Source organism: Sycon ciliatum, chromosome 13 (assembly GCF_964019385.1).
Source record: "Sycon ciliatum chromosome 13, ocSycCili1.1, whole genome shotgun sequence".
Taxonomy (NCBI): domain Eukaryota; kingdom Metazoa; phylum Porifera; class Calcarea; order Leucosolenida; family Sycettidae; genus Sycon; species Sycon ciliatum.
Window position 1 is genome coordinate 27,292,785 of NC_088655.1, and position 20,225 is coordinate 27,313,009.

Below are 20,225 nucleotides of genomic sequence, written 5' to 3' on the forward strand. Positions count from 1 at the left end.
CGGCTGTTGCTTCGCAGGTGAACACCGCCTGTTGTGTCTCGTTCACAGTCTGAGTCGGCGGTGTCACGGTAACCATGGGTGGAACTGCACGCCGAGAACAACAGGAAAAGAAACAAGACACAGTCATTCCACTGTAGACATACAAACATTACGTACTGCTGAACTATTCCGGACATGCAAGAATCCAAACAAATCAATCCTGCGTACGGAGTTACCCTACGGTGCTCTGCAATCTGATTGAAAACAGTTAGCAACTCAGCACATCATGTTCGTGACTTTCGTGCACACAATGAGAGTACAATGTCCCGCATATTGCCTAGACAACACCAACTGCAAGGCAATGTCTACCATATATGAAGGTGAAGGTTATTCGTTGCTAGACTATTTTCACTGTAGAAAATGTAGTGGGTAGAGACGATGGTCACTACTTAACAATAAATAATTCATGGTTCGCGTGAGACTCGGCTGGAAGCCGAGTTTTCCGCATCCGTAGGAACGCCACCACCCTCAAGGATCAAGGCGCAGATGCAGCTCCTAAGCGGTGGGAGGTGAGTTGATTAGACCCACCACATATTGGCCAAAGCGAAATCCCTTAACTGCACCCATGTTTCCCTCCTAGAGGGTTCATAAAGGCACATTTGTCTGGGGTGAGGTCGGGGTGTGCCCACATACGATACATTCTGCATGGCAAGACGACTTTTTGAAAATGGAAAATGGGTTACGGGGTACCTGCTTCCCCAGCCCGCTCCCTCCCCCCTCCCCCGCCCCGTACTATTTTGACCTGGCTAGAGCCCTGATTTCAATGACATTGTTTGAAAAATATTCTCTCACACCCAGACCCGTCGCATTTTTGAATGACTGCTCCTTAATATAGAGCTATAATATAATGACTTACCTAGGACAGTGAGTGAAGCTGTACTCATGACGCTATTGACAGAGTTCACGGCATTGCAGGTATACGAGCCAGCATCAGCTGGCACATTATTGCCCGTGAACGACAGGGTGCCGACCTGAAACAGGCTGTCCGAGGCGTCCGGAACAGTTGCCTGTGTGAATGCCGTGACAACTCCTGGCGGTGGGGTCCAGGTGATCATGGCCGGGGGCTTGGCACGCACTCGGCATGCAAGCTGAGCCATTTGGTCAGTAACAACGGTGACGTCATCCAGCTGGACAATCGACGGAGCCTCTGTGTGCAAGACGGAGACAAGTACAGTGAAGAATACAGCCACTATATGCAACATCAGGATTGAGTTAAGTCCAGGACAAGTCATAACAGCATCACTAGCCTAACTGAAACAGGAGGTCATTGGTCACAACAGCTACCAACACTGTTTCCATTTCACAGAAGAAGTAGAAATGGGGGGCTTGGCGCGCACGCGACATACAAGCTGAGCCGCTTGAAAGTCAAAAGGAGAGCAACGTGGAAAAAGAGAGAGAGAAAGAGAGAGAGGGGGGGGGGGGTCAGTAAAAAGTTACTACAACAGCATAGCACTGGGTTGACCAGAGTTCCGTGGCGAAGCCTGTGTTCGCTGGAGAAGCCAATGATAACGTACATCTTCATTATATCCAAACCTGGCTAGTAATCCGGGTTCTTTTACGACCTATGCGTATGCAATCACTTTCGGCTTCCTTCACGAGGACACTTGGCCATTGTGCGCTGTGAACAGTGAAACTCAAATGAGTACATTTGACATTGTGTTGAAAGATCAACAGTCGGTGACGAATAGAATGTCACGGGCCTACCGATGTAGATTTGCTAAGATACAACCAGGTCAGCGTACACTTCCTTTGCTGGTCAGTCATGCAGAGGGGGCGGAGGGGTGCGTGTCAGATAGAGACACACACACACGAGCGCACAGAAACACACACACACGCGCACGCACATACACACACACACACACACACACACACACAAACAAACACGTCCGCAGGCAAGCCACAATGACACGTTACAACTAATGTCATGGCAGATTACCACATGTTTTTGGATACGAAATGTCTTCAAAATGGAAACTCACCGTTCACTGTCAGCATAGCAGACTGTTCGGCTCCTCCAGCTGCATTACTAGCAACACATGTGTACATCATTTCATCGGATAGAACAGCCAGACGATTGAACCGCAGCTGACTGGTGTATGTGAAGTCAGCCATGGGTGCTAGGGCAACCACTGTAAAGTCAGATGACGTAATTTCAGCACCGCTCGCATCCAGCCACATCACAGTCGGTTGAGGTTCAGCACGGATGACACACGTCAATGTTGGCATAAGCGTGATATCCGTCGTGACGGCATTGAACTCTGCTGTAGCGGGCGGAACTGGAAAAAAGACGAATATTCAAACACGCACAAAGACACGACTCGGATCGAGAGCCAAGGATTAAAGAGAAAAAAGAAAGACCAAATTTTTACAACTAAGTTGGAAGGCTGTTGGTGTGTGCAGTCTAGACGTGATGCAGCTAAGCATCAGGTCGTTGGTCCTTTTTTTCACACACAAAGACGCGCACACATTTCAGATTCAAAACTATGAGTTAACAGGTAAGGTTGTGTAAGAGTTCACACACGTGAAATGAGTCATTTAAACATTGACAGAACACTCGTGAACAGCTTTCTTTGATGGAAACATGGTGTCAAGCTAATTCCACCACACCGATCACAGATGCATCAATCCATTATCAGCTTCCATTCTGATCTATCTCGCAAGTATGTGGGAGAAGATTGTTCGTTGGCCATATTCACCATTCATCATAGCTCTTTCCTCTGTGTGTGCAGACACCACTGTCACAGTTATCCACCACTACCCAAAAACGGTCTCTCGCCTGAAGATGGGCCTGGCCTGAACATTTGGATTTTACACTTGGAAGAATTTGTAGCCGAGAGACCTTTTTTTTGTAGTGTTGTCTACTTATGGTTGATAATATAGACACACCAGGCAATATGGCGGTAAACACAACCATAAGTACAGCTGCAGTGGTGTCTTCAACTTCATTCTCCTGTTGTCTACTTGTGTGAATTATCTCAGCTCTATAGCGTTCAAACTTACTCTGGACCACCAAGCTGCCAGTGGCTTCAGCCGACCGTCTCAAACTGGCTTCTCTGTCCAGTGTAACAGTGCATGTGTATGATCCAGTATGTGTGTTGACAGAGGCTGCTGCAATTGTCAACGTTGACATCGTCGGTGAGAGCTGAGCGATAGCGTACTCTGTAGACGGGATACTACCACTGTCCCAGGCAAACGTGAACGGTGGAGTACCGGCTGTCAGTTCACATGTGAACACCGCCTGTTGTGTCTCGTTCACCGTCTGAGTCAGTGGTGTCATGGTAACCATGGGTGGAACTGCACGCCGAGAAAAACAAGAAAAGAAACAAGACACAGTCATTCCACTGTAATCATACACACTCTGAAAATTCTTGCCAGAGTACCGATTAGAACTAAAGTCCAGTCAACAATATACACACTTGCCGTCAACAGCCACACCAGTGAACTAGGACAACTGTACATTCCGCAGGAGCGGATCCAAAGATCTCTACAGGGGGCGTCCAGTTTAGCCAAAACTGAATAGCTGATATATTTACATATGCATGCACATGCATATGGCTTCCAGTAGTACATTTGCGACATTTAGGGTGTTCTTCGGGGGGTTTCCCTCCCCTCCTGGATCCGCCCCTGTACCAGTGCATCCATGTAGGACCATGTGGAGTAATAAAATAACAACTCACCCAGTACTGTGAGGTATGCCATGGCCACGGAAACGCTAACAGAGTTCATGGCCGTGCAAGCGTAGGCTCCCGCGTCTTCCAGTACATTATTAACGCTGTACGTAAGAGAACTAACTGATTCCAAAGGTTCGGGAGACGACAGTTCCAGAGTCATAAATCTGCTTGACGGGACAGAGGCCGGGGCGCTCTGCGTTACAGCTGGTCGGGGTTTGCCCCGTACCCGACAATCCAGGACTGCTCGTTGATCCGTAAATACAGTCACGTTGTTGTGCTCTAAAAACTCCGGAGCAACTGCAAGAAGGAGAAGTTCAAGAATGTGCAATCGGAAGCGTTATAAAATAGAATTGGTCATCATAAATAGAGTTGTGAACGGTAGAATACTGTTCAATGTGTCAGCAGAGAGGGCATGGAGGAGAAGAGGAGGAGAGATTGTTGCATTCCTGATCATCGTGAGTATCTAGAACTCTTGCACTTGCTATAATCTGAACATCATACGTAATGGGAGCAATCACGACACTAGCTAGTCTAAGCATATGTTCGATTGAGTGGATCCGGATCCAGATCGATTGGTTGGATCTGGATCCAGATCGATTGAATGGATCCGGATCCAGATCGATTGAGTGGATCCTTTGGATCCAGATCGATTGGTTGGATCCGGATCCAGATCGATTGAGTGGATCCTTTGGATCCAGATCGATTGGTTGGAACCGGATCCAGATCGATTGAGTGGATCCTTTGGATCCAGATCGATTGGTTGGATCCGGATCCAGATCAATTGAGTGGATCCGGATCCAGATCGATTGGTTGGGTCCCAATCCAGATCGATTGGTTGGATCCGGATCCAGATCGATTGGTTTGATCCAGATCCAGATCGATTGGTTGGATCCAGATCGATTGGTTGGATCCGGGTCCAGATCAATTGAGTGGATCCCAATCCAGATTAATTGGTTGGATCCAGATCCAGATCGATTGGTTGGATCCGGATCCAGATCGATTGCTTGGATCCCAATCCAAATCGATTGCTTGGATCCGGATCCAGATCGATTGCTTGGATCCGGATCCAGATCGATTGAGTGGATCGGGATCCAGATGAATTGAGTGGATCCTTTGGATCCAGCAAGTTGCCACAACGTACATGCAAACCTGAAGGCTGGAGATCCCTGGACAACGGGGCTGACTTCCCTTGATTTTGACCGTTTTCCCTGGACACCAATTTGTTTCGCGCACGCATCAACAGCAGATGTATTTTTTTTCACGATTGTTGCTCAAGCCAAAAAGGATGTCTTTGCATTGACCTAGTCGTAACTGCATAAGTAAAAAATTCTGTTGACTGCCGGAAATCCGCTGCAGTTCCACATGCGGTTTTTCGTCTTGCAGTGTTGCTTCAGCTCATTCTTACCGCCGACATCGCGACAGACATGACTCGACCCCCCCCCCCCCCTGCAAAACACGTAGCTCTTGCAAGGGCGTCACAGTGTTGCTGGGAGTGGCACGACCGGGGGTCCGGGGGTGTCGCCCGGAGAAAAAAATAAGGATTTTTCGGCTAACAGGCCACGTTTTAGCACTCTACAGCCGCAAAGGAGGGTTCCCCTAGCACTTATTAGACAACCCCACTCCAGCTCCAAAAACATACTTCTCATGGATTTTTCGTATTTTCTGTACATCGTAGGTAGCAAATCAAGGCAAATGGAACCCATTCAATGAATCAGGGCCATTGCCCTCGAAAAAATCGCAAAATCCGAAGTACAAGCGTGCTGCGTGTTCTAGCGCCAGCGGCTATGCAAAAACGTATGTCGTGTCCTGCAAAAGTCTGCCGCGTCCCGTACACTATGTACACGTCCGGCCTGGACAGTCGCGAAGTAATTATTTTAGTTGTTTTTAGAGAGAGAAGAAGATCCTTTGTTTTTGTTCGGTGGGATTGAAAGATCTGCCAGTGGACCGGAGAGCTACAACAATGGAAGCAGAAGAAAGCGCTTGCGGAATCTTCTCTGTCTTCGTGGCAACAGGACTTTAGTTTGCGAGAGACTTTCGTCCTGTCGTCGCGGAAGAAATTCTTGTTGCTGCTACCAGAAAACTCTCGGGGAACGAAACGATCGTAAATCGTTAAAATATAGGTGAAGCGGGTCGTGTCGGTGAACAGCTGCAGAATATTCTGCCGCCGTGGAGCAGCAGTCCAAACATTTTTCAGCTTCAGAGAATGAAGCGCTTCCCTTTTCCGTTGACAAGCGCTGCGTTCGCGGGTGTAATGCATTTTCGAATCCGCTTGCAGTAGATCGTCAGGAGCCAGAGGTACTAGGTAGGTGTCGTTGTGGAAAGAATATAATTATTATGTTGTAGCTGACAAGGGACATACATGTAGTGTCTCTTGATGTGCTGATCGCCATTGTAACATGGTAGATCTTGGAAAATTTTAGTTCTGGACCCAGTGATCGCCGCCAGCTCAGCTCTGTTTCCGTCAAGTTTGCAGTGAATGCGTCCGTGAGGAATCCATCGTCTGGTGGTCTCTAACCGTGACTCCAACCGCCTATCGTAATGGATAGCCGCCTGGAGTCTTGGGCAATAGCTAGCTGCTAGTGCTAGGCATCAAGTCTGTATGCTCCTTGCAATGAAAGTAACAGTTGCGATCTTTTGTACAAGTCCGAAGATCCTTGAATTTTTTTATTGCTTTTGCGGATGAATTGGGTGGACCAGCCTGGACGAAAAGTGGTACGACCATGGTCGTAGTGGTCGTACCGTGTGTGACGCCCCTGTCTTGCCCATAGAACTCCGTGCGACGCTGTATTTGCGAATCCAATCCTCCTTGAAAGAAAGAAAAAATCCCTCTTCTCTTTTTTTACCGGATACTGTCTGGGTCAGAGTTGACGACTACCTCTTTCAACTACAAGTACATGTACATGTAGGAGTAACATGAGGACGAACTCTACAGTCCAATTCCTAGCTGCAAGTAGTTTAGATTTCTATCCTCGAATGAGTTGCACTTGTGAACACGAGCGCTTGCGCTGTGTCTACTACGTGCTGTGTGTACTTACAACGGACCTAGTACGAGGAAACACTGAAAATCGTCATGCAAAGGAGAAAAACATCGATTTCGAAAGTTCCATCTTAATCCCGGGACTTTCGCAGGACATCCCTGGATCCCGGGACAAACGTATTTCTCACGAAATATTTTCAGTTGCAAATATGGCATCTGGTGTGTTCTTTATTGTCGCTTCTTTTCCTGACTTCTTCAGTCAGTCTCACCAGTGTCCCTGCCCTCCTACCCTTCATTTCTGTGCATATTCATTGCTTTTTGATCAATTTTTGCCGTGATGTGCTTGCGATGCCTACATGATGCCTAATCGCCATTGGGGATATACACCCGGTTTTTTCCCTCACAACTGCGTCCGTCGGCGCGAGGTTTTTTCCCAGCTGGCTCGGTCCAGGAAAATTAATCTGACCGTCCCAAGTGGTTCTGCATCATGGCCTATTTCTGCTATCCACTGGCACGCCTATTCTATCTGAGACACTCTGTTCTCAGTCCTCGCTTCCATAACTCACTCGTTATCCGGTTCACATCAGGCTGCGGCCAACTACCCTTCACTATGTGTGTTGTCGCTATTGCTGTCTATGTCTCTATGTGTGCCAGTATATGTGGAGCGAGAAACCGTATTCCCTGGACGGTCCCGGGAAACCCGGAACGGTTGGCATACATGACCCAGTCATGTGATCCGGTCATGCAATTCAGTCATGTGACCTAACATTGCGACCGAGTCATATGAAAAAGGCGTGGCGCCTAATCATGCAGGCCAGTCATGCGGCCCAGTCATGCAGGCCAGTCATGTGACCCAGTCATGTGAGTCATGACTCATGAGACCCAGTCATGCAGGCCAGTCATGTGACCCAGTCGTGTGAGTCATGACTCATGAGATCCAGTCGTGTGACCAAGTCATAATAATTATTATGACAACGGCCTGGAACTAAGACATGTGACCAAATCATGTGACCTAAATAAATAAAATCCAAATCCAATCCAGATACACTTAGTCATGGGAAACGTCCCATGAGGGTGACACATCCTGAAATGAGTTTCCCTCTTGCATTCACCAGGGAAACGAGCTGCCACCAAACTCACCGTTCACTGTCAGCATAGCGGACTGTTCTGCTCTTCCAGCTGCATTACTAGCAACACATGTGTACATCATTTCATCGGATAGAACAGCAAGACGATTGAACTGCAGCTGACTGGTGTATGTAAAGTTAGCCATGGGTGCTAGGGCAACCACTGTGAAGTCAGATGACGTAATTTCATCACCGTTCGCATCCAGCCACATCACAGTCGGTTGAGGTTCAGCACGAATGACACACATCAATGTCGGCATAAGCGTGATGTCGGTCGTGACGGCATTGAACTCTGCTATTACCGGTGGAACTGCATCACGGAGAGAAAATCCGGAGAACAACCAGTAGGACAATACAGCCAGACCTCGCTTAACCGCAAACATTCGTTTTCCACAACAACAAAATCCGGATAGGTGAGGGAACCGGATAATCGGAAACACATGCTATACTGGTATGTATGTATGACATTATGCTGAAAATCGGTAACCAACGATTTTCTTCCGGATGGCGGGGGATCCGGATAAAAGAGGACCAGATAAACGAGGTCTGACTCTACACCAATGTGTATGTATCCGTGTACGCGACATGCCATGAATTACTGTTAACGAAATGTTTGTTTTGTTTCCGGAGGAAGTACATGTATCTGAGAGTGTACACACAACATACAGCGATGGCCAAAGAAATACAACCCGCAGGTCACAGGTAGCGTGGCGTTTCCTTTTCAGTTTCATCATGCACGCTCCAAAAATGATCTAAAAAAATTTTTTTTTACAAAATGAACTATAGCTGTGGCCAAAGGAAAGCAACCCGAGAGTCAAAAGCAACGGGGCGTTTCAAATTTGATTACGGCATCCACGGTCCAAACACCCATTCAAGGGCCGCAGGAGCCTTCGCGCTGCTTTCGACACGAACAGTGAAACCTGTCTAAGACGACCCCTCAAGGGACCTTGAAAACGTGGTCTCTGTAGCCAGGTGGTCCCCTTATCCAGGCCAGGGTCATTTGATTGGGAATAACATCCCTTGGTCCTGGTTGTAATGGTCTTCTTGGACAGGTGGTCACCTTATCCGAGTGGTCGCCTTAACAGGTTTTATTGTAGGTCGGATTTCTTTGGCCACAACCGTAAGCAGCAATACTTCACTATTATATTACATCTACTAGATAAGCTACTGTACAGCGATAAACTGTTGCGGCGCGCAAAGTTTGCGTTTTCAGGAATTGGGCTGGTTCACGATGAGAAACTTTGGCAATTTTATCACTTCAGTTGGATCTGTTACTGTCTGCAATCAGTGTACAGAGCACGTTGTGGCGATTTGTAATAGCGAATGTGTGATGGTCGCGAAAATAGCGAAACTTAATCTCTAGCGAAAGTTTCTCATTTTACAGTAAGTTCTGAATGCTAGCCGGCATAGAGGTAACAACTCGGAACAATCAGACAATTTTTTCCAAAGGGCGGAGTGCGAGGGGGGATGGGTGGGCGCGAATCTTGGTCCCACAAGCATTGAATATCTCGCAATTCATGTTGTCAGAAGGCACAACGAACATAACGCACGCACGCACACACACACACACACACACACACACACACACACACACACACACAAAACCCAGATTTTACGAGATCTGGGTTGCGAGTGGACAGTTAGTCATACCTGGTAACATTTTTGTCCTTATACGTTTTTCCAAAAATAAAACACACCACACATATGCACACAAGCACCTCCCTTCTCCCCCCCCCCCCCCCCTCCACATTCAGTTATGTGGTACCATGACAACACTTACCTTGTACGACCAGAGACCCGGCAGCCGAGGATGACCGTTGCAGATTGGCTGCTGTTTGGTTCAGTGCTACTGTACACATGTATGATCCTGCGTGTGCGGTGACAAAGGCTGCCGCAATTGTCAACGTTGACATCGTCGGTGAGAGCTGAGCGATAGCGTACTCTGTAGCTGGGATACTTCCACTGTCCCAGGCAAACGTGAACGGTGGAGTGCCGGCTGTTGCTTCGCAGGTGAACACCGCCTGTTGTGTCTCGTTCACCGTCTGAGTCAGCGGCGTTACCGCAGCAACAGGTGGAACTGTAGACGTGAATACAAGCCACAGCAATACAGATGCTTGCAACGTCGGCAGGAGATGCAGAACAAAGAAGTCATGGGGCTTCTTGAAGTTTCATGGGTCTCTGTAGATAAAATCATTCCTCAGTTTGAGGGGCAGGTGCGAACGGGACAAGTAGAGCAACAGTATTCTTGACACAGCTCACACTATTCTATCCCACACTTTGCTTTAGCACATCGTGCATTCCAGGAGTACGCTTTCCATGTTTGGAAGGCGCACACAGCGACGAAAACTATTCTCCATGCAATCACCATACAGTGAAACTTGTCTAAGACGACCGCTCAAGGGACCTTTCAAAATGTGGTCTCCGTTACCAGGTGGTCTCCTTATCCAGGGTAATTTGACGGGGAATAGCATCCCTTGGTCCTGATGTCAGTGGTCCTTTAGGACAGGTGGTCACTGTACCCGAGTGATCGCCTTGACAGGTTTACTCTACTTACACACAGTGGTGCTTAACACCAAGAGTACCATTATAACCTCCAATGGCGTAGCTGGTCCCTCTTTTAGGGGTTGTGCACGGCCATGGTGATTAACAGTTACGTGCATGCTGAACCTGGGTCGAAATTACTAGGGAGGGGGGAGGGGGGGGGGGGGTGCACAGCTACTTGCGCGCCCATATTTGCCATAGCTACCCAGGCCCTTTATCTTGCATTCTCCCTCGATTGATCTCAGTGTCAGTATCTAGAAGAAGCTTTTAAGTAAGAAGGCATGTAAGCCATCAGCAACATAATCACAAACCAAACATCAGTGTGAGAGAGAGAGAGAGTGCTAGTCTCAGTGTCAGTATCTAGAAGAAGCTTTTAAGTAAGAAGGCATGTACGCCATCAGCAACATAATCACAAACCAAACACCAGTGTGAGAGAGAGAGAGAGTGCTAGTCTCAGTGTCAGTATCTAGAAGAAGCTTTTAAGTAAGAAGGCATGTAAGCCATCAGCAACATAATCACAAACCAAACACCAGTGTGAGAGAGAGAGAGAGAGAGGGAGACTAAGTATCCAAGACTGCAGTCTTGGGAGGATTTGGCTTTCTCCTTCACGTCCGTGAGCGCCTTCACAACCTCAGCTCTGGTTGCATCTGGAGCGTGATTGTGGCTCCCAACATAAGCTACTATCAATCCGGCGTCTGCCCTCAATCGTCCGTTACATGCAAACTCGTCGCGGCTCTCGCATTTCCAGTAGACAATCTCGTCTCGACCTCGCTTGTCCTGCACGTATTCATAGCCGGATTTAACCAGCTTCGGTCTTCCTCGGCTTGTGATGCCAACATAGTCGGGTTGTTCCTCAGCCATCGTCGACCTCGACAAGAATTTGTGGTAATTAGTCTGGTGCCATTGCTTTTGAAGGACGAAGGCGAAAAGTTAAAACCAGCGAGTCGTGAAATGAACAGGCGAAAAGAGGTGCGATTCTTCTCCTAGCAAAAGCCATTGCTTTTGAAGGACGGAGGTGTAGAGTTATAACCAGGGAGTCGTGAAATGAACAGGCGAAAAGTTCAAACCAGGGAGTCGTGAAATGAACAGGCGAAAAGTTCAAACCAGGGAATCGTGAAATGAACAGGCGAAAAGAAGTGCGATTTTTCTCCCAGCAAAAGCGGGTGTGACGGCGATGTCGTGGCCATTCTCCGAACTGGTTCTCGTCGAATCGTCTGGCGCCGAATTTGACACACTCCGAAGTGTCCCCGTTCCTAACTGACTGTCTTCAAAATGACCGCTTCGAAATGTCACGCGACGAGACGTCACGCTCCGCTCCGTCACGCTCTTCCATAATGTAGTCGTTTCATTCGTCTTTGTCTCCGTCTCTCGTCTATAATAAATGTCTTCCCAGCTACCCGTTCCCGGTGTCCGTTGTGTCTGGGGAGTAAGACCCTTTAGCCGTACCCGACAAAAAAAAACAGCTTTACGAGAGGCTCACCGAGAACAGCGATGTTGAAGGAACCGTTAACTTCTTCTAGCCCGCTACTAAGAGCTACTCTCGTGCGGCAGACAGCCGGGCCGGCGTGAACGGCTGGATCGGCCATCGGGATCTCGAAATTAATGACCGCAGTGCGTGGCGACCCAGCCTCAAGGGAAAACAAAAAACTTTCCACCACCATGCCGCTCCTCAACACCACAGCGACATCGACCGAGGCGGGTGGCGGATCGCCACGTACTCGACACAGGATGTCAATCCGTTCACCGGCGACCCGGGTGACGTCATTGACTGACACCACGGGTGGGACTGGACATGAGGCAGAAACACACACACATACGCATGGACACACACACACACACACATGGACACACACACACATGTACACATACACACACACACACATGCGCATACACACACACACACACACACGCGCACACACACACATGCACATGCACTTGCGCACATATACACACACATGCACACATACACACACACATATACACATATATACACACATGCACACATATACACACTCACACACAGACATACACGCAGAACAAGAAGGACACGCACACAAACACACATGCACAAACACATTCACAAACAGAATAACTAGTAATCATCAGCTTTGCAGGCAGACCTTCACATCCAACAAAATTTAAAGTCAAGTCCTAGAATCTGACTGATTTTTCTGCATCCATCGGAACATCACTGCGGCTCAAGGATCAAGGAGCCAGTGTAAAAACTCGGCGAAAAGGTTAGTCCTAGGAACGCTTAGGGCAACGTGGTACTATTGCTGCAGTTGTATGCATTATTGGCATAACCTCTCTGTAAAACTATAGTACTATCGGGCGCCAAAGAGAACGGAGCGCCGAAAAACGACCAGGCTAGGATTTCACCAAGCACAGCATACCAATGTATACATGGTGACTCAACTGTGCATAGACTGTAATTTACATGAAAATAGGAACGGTCTAGGCTAGGAGGCTGATCCCCTCCCAGTTCACCGGCGACTGACAAATACTGTCCAGATACCCACATTACAGTTGCTAAAGTTACCGTATCTCCCCGAATGTAAGTTGCACCTTTTTACACCAAGAACAATCAAGGGTAAGAAAGAGACATACAATCGAGCATGACTTACTACTGAAGTCAATAAGTCAAAACAATATGGCTCAAACCTGAAAATGGGGGTGCGACTTATAGTCTAGCAGTGTTCTAGCCAGGTCAAAATAGTAGGGAGGCGGGCATGGGAAAAAGTTACCCCATGACTCATTTTTTCCATTGTCCAAAATTGTCTTGCCATGCAAAATGTAACATACAGGGTGAACCCCCGACTTCACCCTTCACAAATGTGCCTTTATGAACCCTCTAGTAGTGACTATCGACTGTATTTTCGTTGAATGGCGTGAAAAAATACAAAATCCGGAAAATGAGTAGGGGGCGACACTATTTCACAGGGGGGCGCGCAAACTGAGAAGGGGGGCGCGCAAACTGAGAAGGGGGGCGCGCAAACTGAGAAGGGGGGCTTGCCCCCTCCCCCCCCCCTTTGGCTAGAACCCTGGTCTAGTGCGACTTATTATCAAGTGCGACTTATTATCAGAGAAATACGGTCCACACAACTATGCGAGTGATCCCAGTCTTACAACTCACAGTCTGTCAGCAGAGTGCCCACGCCGGTTTCCGACAGTCGATTGGCCAGGAGCGGTTGATCCAGCGTCACCCTGCACGTGTACGTACGGGACCTGCTCTGCATCATGGCCGTATCGACCAGCAGTGTGGACGCCGTAGCGTTGCTCGTGACGCCCACCGTGACCTCAGTTGAGGACAAGAGCCATGTGAAGAGGAAAGGTGGTGTGCCAGCTGTGGTGTTGCACACTAGTTCCGCAATACTTCCATTCAGAACGGTCTGGGTGGCTGGCGTTATTTGAACCACGGGCATAACTGCAGACGACGAACAACACACACAATGACTTACTGTAAGTCTACAAATTTTTACTCCATTCAAATTTCGGCTTCCCAGGGCTAAAACCCATTCCGGCCGCATCAAATTTCCGGCCTGTACTGCTGCCGCCTGTATACACTGTCACACTGAACCTTGCAAAACAACATTTCAGGCGCAACATATTTTCGGCCAAACATGACCTGGGTGAAAAAAGCCGAAAATAAAGATTTGTTGACTTACAGTACATGAAACAGTGACATTCACAGTAGTGCGTGTGTGTGGGGAGGGGGAGGGGGGGGGGGGGGCGCTGACGATAAACAGTCTTTTTTTTACTTGGCCTTTTTTCTTACTTACAGATAATGACGAGATTTGCCGACAATGACAGCTGCATGTTTGCGTTGCTATCGTCGAACTGACAGCGATACGTGCCCACGTCCATCATGGTCACGTTGCCAATAGTGAGCGTGGTGGTCGTGTTCGTAACACCAATGTTTGTCATGATGGTGGCGTCCATGCCCACCGCCGCCTCGTTGAAGAACCACTGCACCGACACGCTAGCGGCACTGGGGTGCTGAGCAGCGCACGTGAACACGGCCGTGTCGCGAAGGAATATTGTCAGGTTCTGCGGTGTCTGGCTTTCCATAACTGTGTACAGCAGTATACACACAATGACATGATTGTGTGTCCACAGCGGGAAAAAAACACACGCGCAAGCACACGCATACACACACGCACATACGCACATCGAGAAACAAAGAGCTCAGAAAAGCAACTAGCAGACAGCAACTGTGAGAGATATTCCTGCGGTGCCTTCGCCTTTTTAAGGTTCCGTAGGCCATGCGGGTAACGGTTTCTTGTCAAGGTTTTGTGCTCAATCTTACACTTCAATTGGGTGTCCTATTTATTGCCAAATTTTGGATTGTCTTTTCGCGTTTGTTCTTACTTCATGGTTTTAAGCAATTGGATTTGTGAATACACCCGCTCTCAAGTTGTTACACTTATTTGGCCACACATACAGACATACAGTCAGATCTCGCTTATCTGGTCCTCTTTTATCCGGATCCCTCGCCATCGGGAAGAAAATCGCTGGTTAGCGATGTGCAGCATACGTTACGCATACAACATAACAGGACCTCGCCATACACATACTGGCGCATGATTTCGTGTACACAAAGCTTCGTCGCATCCGGTTGTAAGTAGTATTCTTCTATTTATAGTGGAGAAACCAAAACAGGCAGATGCCTAATAACAATGGACCCACTGTGTAGGGTGGTGGAGGAGGGGGGAGGGGGGGGGGGGGGGAGAGAGACATGGCTAATGGTAAATAGTGGCGGCTTACAGAAGCTAGAATCAGGGAGTTGTACAAACAAATGAGGTCCTTGACCGGCTGGCTGCATTTCTCGCTTGTTTTTACATATTGTGCACGTTAGTTGTACTGCATAGGACCCGTATACGTGTATGAACTTCAAAAGTACGATGTCACCATTTTGATGTGCCACATGCATATACAGTATGTGTGTTCAGTTATCCGGTTCCCTCGCCTATCCGGATATTTTTGTGGAAAACTGATGTGTGCGGTGGAGCGAGGTCCGACTGCACAGGCATGGACGTTTTGAGTGATTGATGCACACGTGTACAGGTTTCAGTGATGGGGCAAGATAGAGGAATGGGTGGGAAATCCAGTACAGTCAGACGTCGCTTAACCGCACACATCTGTTTTCCACAAAAATATCTGGATAGGCGAGGGAACCGGATAACTGAACACACCTACTGGATATGCATGTGGCATGTCAAAAGCAGTGGCATCATACATACATGTACATGTAGACGGGTCCTATGCAGTACAACTAGCGTGTACAGTATGTAAAACAAGCGAGAAAAATGACAAGTGCATGCAGCTGAGTGCTGTCTGCATGTACCCAGCATGCAAGTCAAGATCAAGGACCTCGTTTGCTTGTACAACTCCCTGATTCTAGCTTCTGCAAGCCACAGGCAACCGGATACGACGAAGCTTTTTCTACACATTTTAACCAGTTTGTACGCAAAATCATGCACCGGTATGCGGATCGTGAGGTCCGGTTATGTTGTATGCATAACATATGCTGCACATCGGTAACCAGCGATTTTCTTGCGGATGGCGAGGGATTCGGATAAACGAGGTATTACTATACCTCTATACTGTAAGACATGTATATATAACGAGGAAGCAAATCTAACGTTTTAATGGATGACATTTCTTCGTTATAATAAGATCCGTTGAGGCCGTACTGCTTCATATATGCTGTGTGTGGATATGGCAGAATACTGCAAGATCGTTAACATATCTTCTCGTTAACCTATGAATTTTGGAGAATCGTTAAATTTGCGACTCGTTATAATAACATGTCTTACAGTACCCGTGAAACACTCAACTCTGCCTCTGCCTCTGCCTCTGTCTCTGCCTCTGTCTCTGCCTCTGCCTCTGCCTCTGCCTCTGCCTCTGGACGGCTTTTGCGCCAGATCACTAGTGCTGATGCTGCAAATCGTCATTGCATTGATATGGGGGCATCCTCTGGCATGAATGCATAGCTGCACCCACCCCCCCCCCCCCCCCCCCTCCTGGTGTACATGACTTGTAGAATCATGTACATGTACCTGATGCGGAAAATCATCATTGTATTGATATGGGGCATCCTCTAGCATGAATGCATACTTGTAGTACTAGTGCTAGTAGCTGCCCCTCCCCCCCCCCCCCCCCCCCCCCCCTGGACATGTACCTGTGTGGCACATGACTGCACTTGGACCAAAGGAACGCAACGCTGCTGGCAGGGCTAGGGAGCGACTAGCAGATGAAGTGTTTAGTTCGGAATTTGCCAATCATGACATGAGATCATGTCACTCTTATCTCCATGATCTTGGGCTCTCGAAATTAATTATTCTGGTCCCGCCAGTTCCAAATCAAAGGTCTAAAACAGAACCAAGCGCTAAGGGAGAGTTTGGTCCGAAAATGAACAGCATTGCGTGTATGTGTGTATGTGTGTGTGGGGGGGGGGGATTTGTATTTGTATTATGTATTAATTTTATGGATTCTCCATAGGCCTTCACCTAAATCGAGGGAGTCTCCGTGGTGTGTGTGTATGTGTGTGGGTGTGTGTGCGCGTATATGTGTGTGTGTGCGTGTGTGTGTGTGTGTGTGTGTGTGTGTGTGTGTGTGTGTGTGTGTGTGTGTGTGTGTGTGTGTGTGTGTGTGTGTGCGTGTGTGGTACGAACTAGCCTTAAAAACCCTGAGCTTCACCACAACTGAGGTCGAGGCAGGAAGCGGACACAAAACACGATATCCTGCCTGCGAACGGACACCTGAGGAGGGACTAGAGATGGTAAATCGCAATCAAACCGTCACGTTCGACTTTCTCAGGGCTGGAAACTGCACAATTGCGACACATTATAACACAAGCCTCTTCCGCCTAGCCCCTACACATTCCATGCACGGAATGATCCGAAATTACAACTGTGGCGAAGTAACAGTTATTCCAACGCTTAGTACACTGAACGAATGCAAGACTCAACTGATCACTTACACTGTCCGCTACTGCGCGGAAGGAAGACCAGCAGAGTGACTACAGCCAACAGAACAGTAGTGACAGGAGCAGCCATGGTCGCCAATCGTTCGTTCCCGCTTCTGCTGCACAAGCGCCAGCGATCCACTCCGCTTGCGGACTCGGCGCACGGCTCGCACCGGTCCTTCGGAGTGCGTCTTGCCGGAACACTTTGAAACCAATGGTTGTGCTCAGCACACAGGGCTATTCCGGAAACATTCAGATGAGTTTTCTCTGCGCAAGTCTTTCTTCCGCACTCAGCACTTTCTAGCCAGTGCACCAGCTAGAAGAAGAAGCGACCCTTGCTAGCGTCCGTAGGGTCCCGCTGGCAAAACGGCAAGCCAGAACTAACGAGAGTCACACGGCTCCCCATGCAGAGCTGGTGCAGCTGTGATCGACTTTTGCGTTTTCCGGCAGGACATCCAGGACGGCAGGAGACAGGACTGGTCCGTCAGTTTGGTGCTCGAACGGCGTGCGGTGGATCTAGCTACTGTACGCAGGACTCAGGAGGCAGTCGACAGGTGGTTGGTTCCTCGCCACAGCTTATTTTACAAGATAAGGTCACACCATGGAAAGTCGTGTGAACCTGTGACCAGGTGACCGACTGTGAAGCTGTGCATGTGGCGTCCTAGATCCAGTGCAGGTAGCTGGGTCCAAGAATCTACAGCGTCTACCTGGTCTACACTACAGCGATAACACATGGTCAATGAACATTCGAATGAATGTTGAGTGCTAGCTAGCTCTATCCTTGAACAGTTTCACTTCCGCACGCGACCCAACGCTGGTTCACCGTTCAGGGCCTAGCTAGCTACAACTAGCTACACAGAGTAGATCTACTAGCCTGAGCTCAGCATGATTATCATCAAACAATTTACATGCTTTATTTACCGCACCATTGTTTGAAAAAAGGGGAGCTCCACCAGGCACTAGAAAATGTCCTACCCCGTTGAGTTTCGGGGGTTGAGTCGAATGGTCTGACTCCTGGTATGGTGTGCGAAGGCTCTGCTACAAAGCGCTCTGGAGATATTTCATCTTGGAAAGTGCAAAGACTTACGGGGCCAGCGCCGTGACAGTCATGCTCTCCCAGAACCCTGGCCGTAGTCTACACAGTGCACGATCACTACTGACACTAGTGATCATTGACCCTATGGAGACGGTCATTCGGTGACTGATCGATCGAGGCAGCCTGTCAGTAAAAAGTATTAGTGAAGTAATTAATTGGCGCATCCGCGTTACCACCGGTTGAACGCAACCAGCGAATGGGAAGTTTCGATCCTGCCAGGCCACAACTATGCCCGATGGCCCAGCGACGTAACGGCGAGGGTAACGTGGTACATAGAAGGCTTCCGACAAGGACTAAAGACTGCTGGTCGCGAACCTGGTCTTGACTTGAACTTAAAAAAGCTTCATCCGCTCTTGCCTTCTCGCCGAGTACTGAGTACCCAGTTGAACGAATGTACGCGGGTGTCGCCGAGCGAGGCATGCACATAAAAATTAATGGCTCAGTCATGCATCGCCGCCGCAGCTGTTAGTGTAGCGCACACTCACAGATAAGACAGAGAGAGAGAGAGAGTCGGTACGCCATCATGCAATGGCATGGATGGTGGATGGTGGACGCTCCGTGCTACCAGCGCCTGTCTCGACTCTCGAACCTGTACTCAGTAGATCTACTAAGTACTAGTCAGTTGTAATACTGTACCTAGTATTGTATTTTTGTAGTACATGTAGAGCAAAGACTCGACTGAGAGGTTTCAGCTCGGGACCTTGCGATCCGCAGGCAGGCATCCGCAGACAACCACTCGGCCAAAGCGCCGTGGCACTAGGCAGTCAGTTTCTGGACAATGGAACACACTACTCTTGCAGTACTAGAAATGCGACTGCACGGTACCCAACAGGGAGTCGTAAGGCTTTTACGACTCCCTGGTCCTGGTACATCTATATCTACCAAGAGCAAATAATTTTTAAATAACTCCCTGGGACTTGGGAGCCTTTGTTTTTTAGATGATAGTACGCGTATACGGGTAGTGCTCACTGACTGGAGAAGTGAACACACCACAGGCACTCTACACCTCGCCTTTCTTGGGGTTGTGGGCTGGGCTAGACTAGGGAGTGGGGACCACCACAACGAAAGCCAGGCCCAACGAAAGGCACAGTCAAAACACATTGCTGCAGAATGAAAGTCACTATCAAGTCAGGATCGGAATCAGGCAGCTCATGCTCTAGACACTCTGTTCGTCTGGCCCTTCGCCTAGCTTAGCCTTCGATCCCAGCTCTCTTTGTAGACCATCATCATGAGCATGCACACATCCACTGCCTGGAACTTCGAAGTTTGAAGCATGCAGCGCTGCAGCGACTTTCAACTTATCATCTTATGAGTTATGACCAAACTAGTACTTCCCTGAGATTGGCAAGAAGTCAAACAAACTCGCCCCGGTACGGGTATTCACCTTTTGGCAGGACCACTTGAGGACCACTTCACACAACTCATCCGCTTCATGAAAATAATGAGTCCAGTCTACATAATGTAAAGGATTCGAATTCGCCTATTTCCCAATATTAATCCGTGACGCATTATGACATTGTAGTTAGCCCCCCCCCCCCCCCCCCCTGACAATGTCCATGCTAAGCAAGAGCATGTGTTTACTGCTGCCAAGGCTTCCAAGAAATAGTGCTACCTCTTTCGCTGCTCTCCGAGAAGCTGCTGACCGCCCCTTGACCCGTCGTATGGATGAGCTGTCCCGCAAAGGCCCCCCTTCCTGGCTCACTGCTCTTCCTCTCAAGGAACATGGTTTCCACCTCTCGAAGCCGGAGTTCAGGGACGGCCTTGCATTGCGGTATGACTGGCCTCTCCTCGACGTCCCCGCGAAGTG

General features: G+C 48.6%; 1 protein-coding gene across 1 annotated transcript in view; it reads right to left on the reverse strand.

Moving 5' to 3' along the window:
* The window catches only part of LOC135829753 (hemicentin-1-like), a gene marked incomplete at its 3' end in the record, with an annotated part of 33,049 nt that extends 14,612 nt beyond the window's left edge, over positions 1-18,437 (reverse strand). The window contains 11 exon segments of the mRNA XM_065342139.1: positions 1-84; positions 896-1,186; positions 2,019-2,315; positions 3,040-3,333; positions 3,717-4,007; positions 7,828-8,124; positions 9,595-9,891; positions 11,836-12,141; positions 13,489-13,779; positions 14,135-14,425; positions 17,338-18,437. The exon segment at positions 1-84 is cut by the window's left edge and continues 210 nt beyond it. Coding sequence (XP_065198211.1) covers positions 1-84; positions 896-1,186; positions 2,019-2,315; positions 3,040-3,333; positions 3,717-4,007; positions 7,828-8,124; positions 9,595-9,891; positions 11,836-12,141; positions 13,489-13,779; positions 14,135-14,425; positions 17,338-17,413 — 2,815 coding nt within the window.
* Positions 18,438-20,225: the final 1,788 nt, after the last annotated feature.